At 49.8% G+C, this 2,275-nt stretch overlaps 1 protein-coding gene across 1 annotated transcript in view; it reads left to right on the forward strand.

Moving 5' to 3' along the window:
- The first annotated feature begins 2,003 nt into the window (after nt 1–2,003).
- Nucleotides 2,004–2,275, forward strand: part of KIF19 (kinesin family member 19) — a 46,362-nt gene continuing 46,090 nt past the window's right edge. The window contains exon 1 of the mRNA XM_018568227.1: nt 2,004–2,051. Within this exon, the coding sequence (XP_018423729.1) occupies nt 2,013–2,051 (39 nt within the window). The 5' untranslated portion in view covers nt 2,004–2,012. The remainder of the gene's footprint in view (nt 2,052–2,275) is intronic.

A 2,275-nucleotide genomic window follows, 5' to 3' on the forward strand; every position in this document is an offset into this window, starting at 1 on the left:
TGTGAACAGGCCCTAAGGACTGTGCACACCTGTGTAATCATCAGGTGCTGGTCACTGCTAAACCCTGGACCCCGGACCGGAGTTTTCTTCCCTCCTGGATCACTTTGAAACCACCCGGTTCCAGGATCCCAACCAGAATCCAGACCATCCCTCGCTTCCTGACACCTCTCAGCCCTTCTGGCTTAGAGACCTGGGTAGGTCATAGCACCCAATTCTACAGGGGGATTGCCACACCATACCACAGTTGTTTTACATAAACTCAGTGTGTGTATATATATATATACATATACTTTTTATTTATATTATAAAACATACCGCTTTATATTTGTGCGGTGTTGTACGACTCAACAGATAACAACAAAATGATAAAGTCACCGGCACTCCAAGTATTCAAGTCAATAAGTTTATTGACCCAAGTGAAAACACCTGTAGCAACGTTTCGGGACCCTGCGGCCCCTTCCTCAGGCAAACACTCTCTGTAATACCGGTACTTGGAATACTTGGGAGTGCCGGTGACTTTATTATTTTGTACGTTTTTGACGGAGGCATCAGTTGTTGCTGCTGCACCCGCCCTGCTGCATGGTCATTTTCCGGTCAGGAGTGCGATTAGGCTTGCCACCTTTTCTTCAAGCGAAACCCGAACACTCTAGAGACGCGCAGACAATTTTTGGGGAAAATTAGTCGTGGCGTGTTCATATCTAAATAGCGTCACCCATTCATATGTAAATATCACAGTAGAGAATATTTTCAGTGGGGGGCCAGTAGCCCCTATCTTTATTTTGGTTGTCCCTGTCTGCCTGACATCTTGTGTCCGGGTTTCTGCTGCCATGAAACCCGAACAGAGCATTCAAAACCCGGACTGTCCGGGTGAATCCTGGACAGGTGGCAACCCTAAGTGCGATGGGATACTTGGACTTTTGATCAATAGCTAAGGCCTTGTTCACACCAAATGCAGAGCAGATCCGGTCAAGTTTCTGCACACGCACGCTAGTCTTTAGGCTGGGTTCACACCTAGGCGTATCGAATATGCGCGTTTGTCGCGTGTTTCGTGACGCGCGTTTTTACCGCAAATCGTGGCGCGCGTTTGAGAGGGCTACTTGGCAGTATCCCAATGGAAACACGCGACAAAAGGGCCCCAGGGAAGCTCCTGTACTTCTTTGGGCGTAGGACGTTTTGTAGCGCGTTCATACGGCCTAGGTGTGAACCATACCCATAGGAAATAATGGGATTTCGGTGTTTGAGCGTTTTGCAAAGCGTTCGAACGCGCTACAAAACACCCAGGTGTGAACCGGGCCTTAAAATAGGCTTTCAGTGTGTTCCAGGCATTGACATGCGGTTTTGGTGCGTTTTTGATGCGTTCCAGAGCAGGTAAAATAGGGCCTGCTGCAGTTTTTTCACCTGCTCTGGATCTGCTCTGCAACTGCACGCTGCGATGTGAACTGGAGCAAAAAATACCATTGGAATACATTGGACACAGTTTTGATCCGGTCTGCACCTGCTCTGCTCTGGATCTGCTCCGCGCTTGGTGTGAACAAGGCCTAACAAAGTACCTCAGTAGTACGGGACAGGAAGGGGGGGTGTAACACCCGGGGCTTCAAGGGGTTAAATAAACATTATTGTGACATTTTATCCAGTCTCGCCAGGCGCTTTTTCCAGCAGCTGTAATACCACAAAGTGGCCACAAGATGGGGCCGCAGAGGTCTGCAGTGACAGCTGGGGTTGGTTTGTTGTGTTGGGTTTCCAAATCTCCAGGGAATCCATAAGAGGGCAGAGATAAAGGAGAGAGCAGAGCTGCTGCACAGAGATCTCTCCCCCCCTGCACTTTGCAGCCTAGAAGACCCATGAATATCCATACAGCTGGTCCCTCTGTGTACGCCCGCCGGGGGTCTCCTGCTAAACATGTTCTCCATAGGACCGGTGATGTGTTGAATCCTGCTTGGGCAGTCCCTGTCCCTATACAACCCTGAACCTTCCGCTGAGTGCTGTGACATGTACGGCTAACCCCCCAAGCCATGAAGGACGGAGGCGAGTCTAAGGACCAGCAGCTGACGGTGAGCTATGATGGGACCGCACTGCATGTGTGTGTTGTTATTGGGATGTTAGGAAATATCTATACATCGCGCGTGGATGCCTGCTGTGTGCGCTCACCGGCGTCAAGTCGCGGCGATGGAACGCACACAGTAGGGTAGCGTGGACTGAAGTCCTTCGTTTTGCTCATTTATAGAGCGCTGACATTTTTTTTTTTTTTTGCAATGCTTTGCACCTGGGAGGAGGA

The sequence above is a fragment of the Nanorana parkeri genome, unplaced genomic scaffold, assembly GCF_000935625.1.
Source record: "Nanorana parkeri isolate BGI_ZX_2015 unplaced genomic scaffold, ASM93562v1 scaffold1157, whole genome shotgun sequence".
Taxonomy (NCBI): domain Eukaryota; kingdom Metazoa; phylum Chordata; class Amphibia; order Anura; family Dicroglossidae; genus Nanorana; species Nanorana parkeri.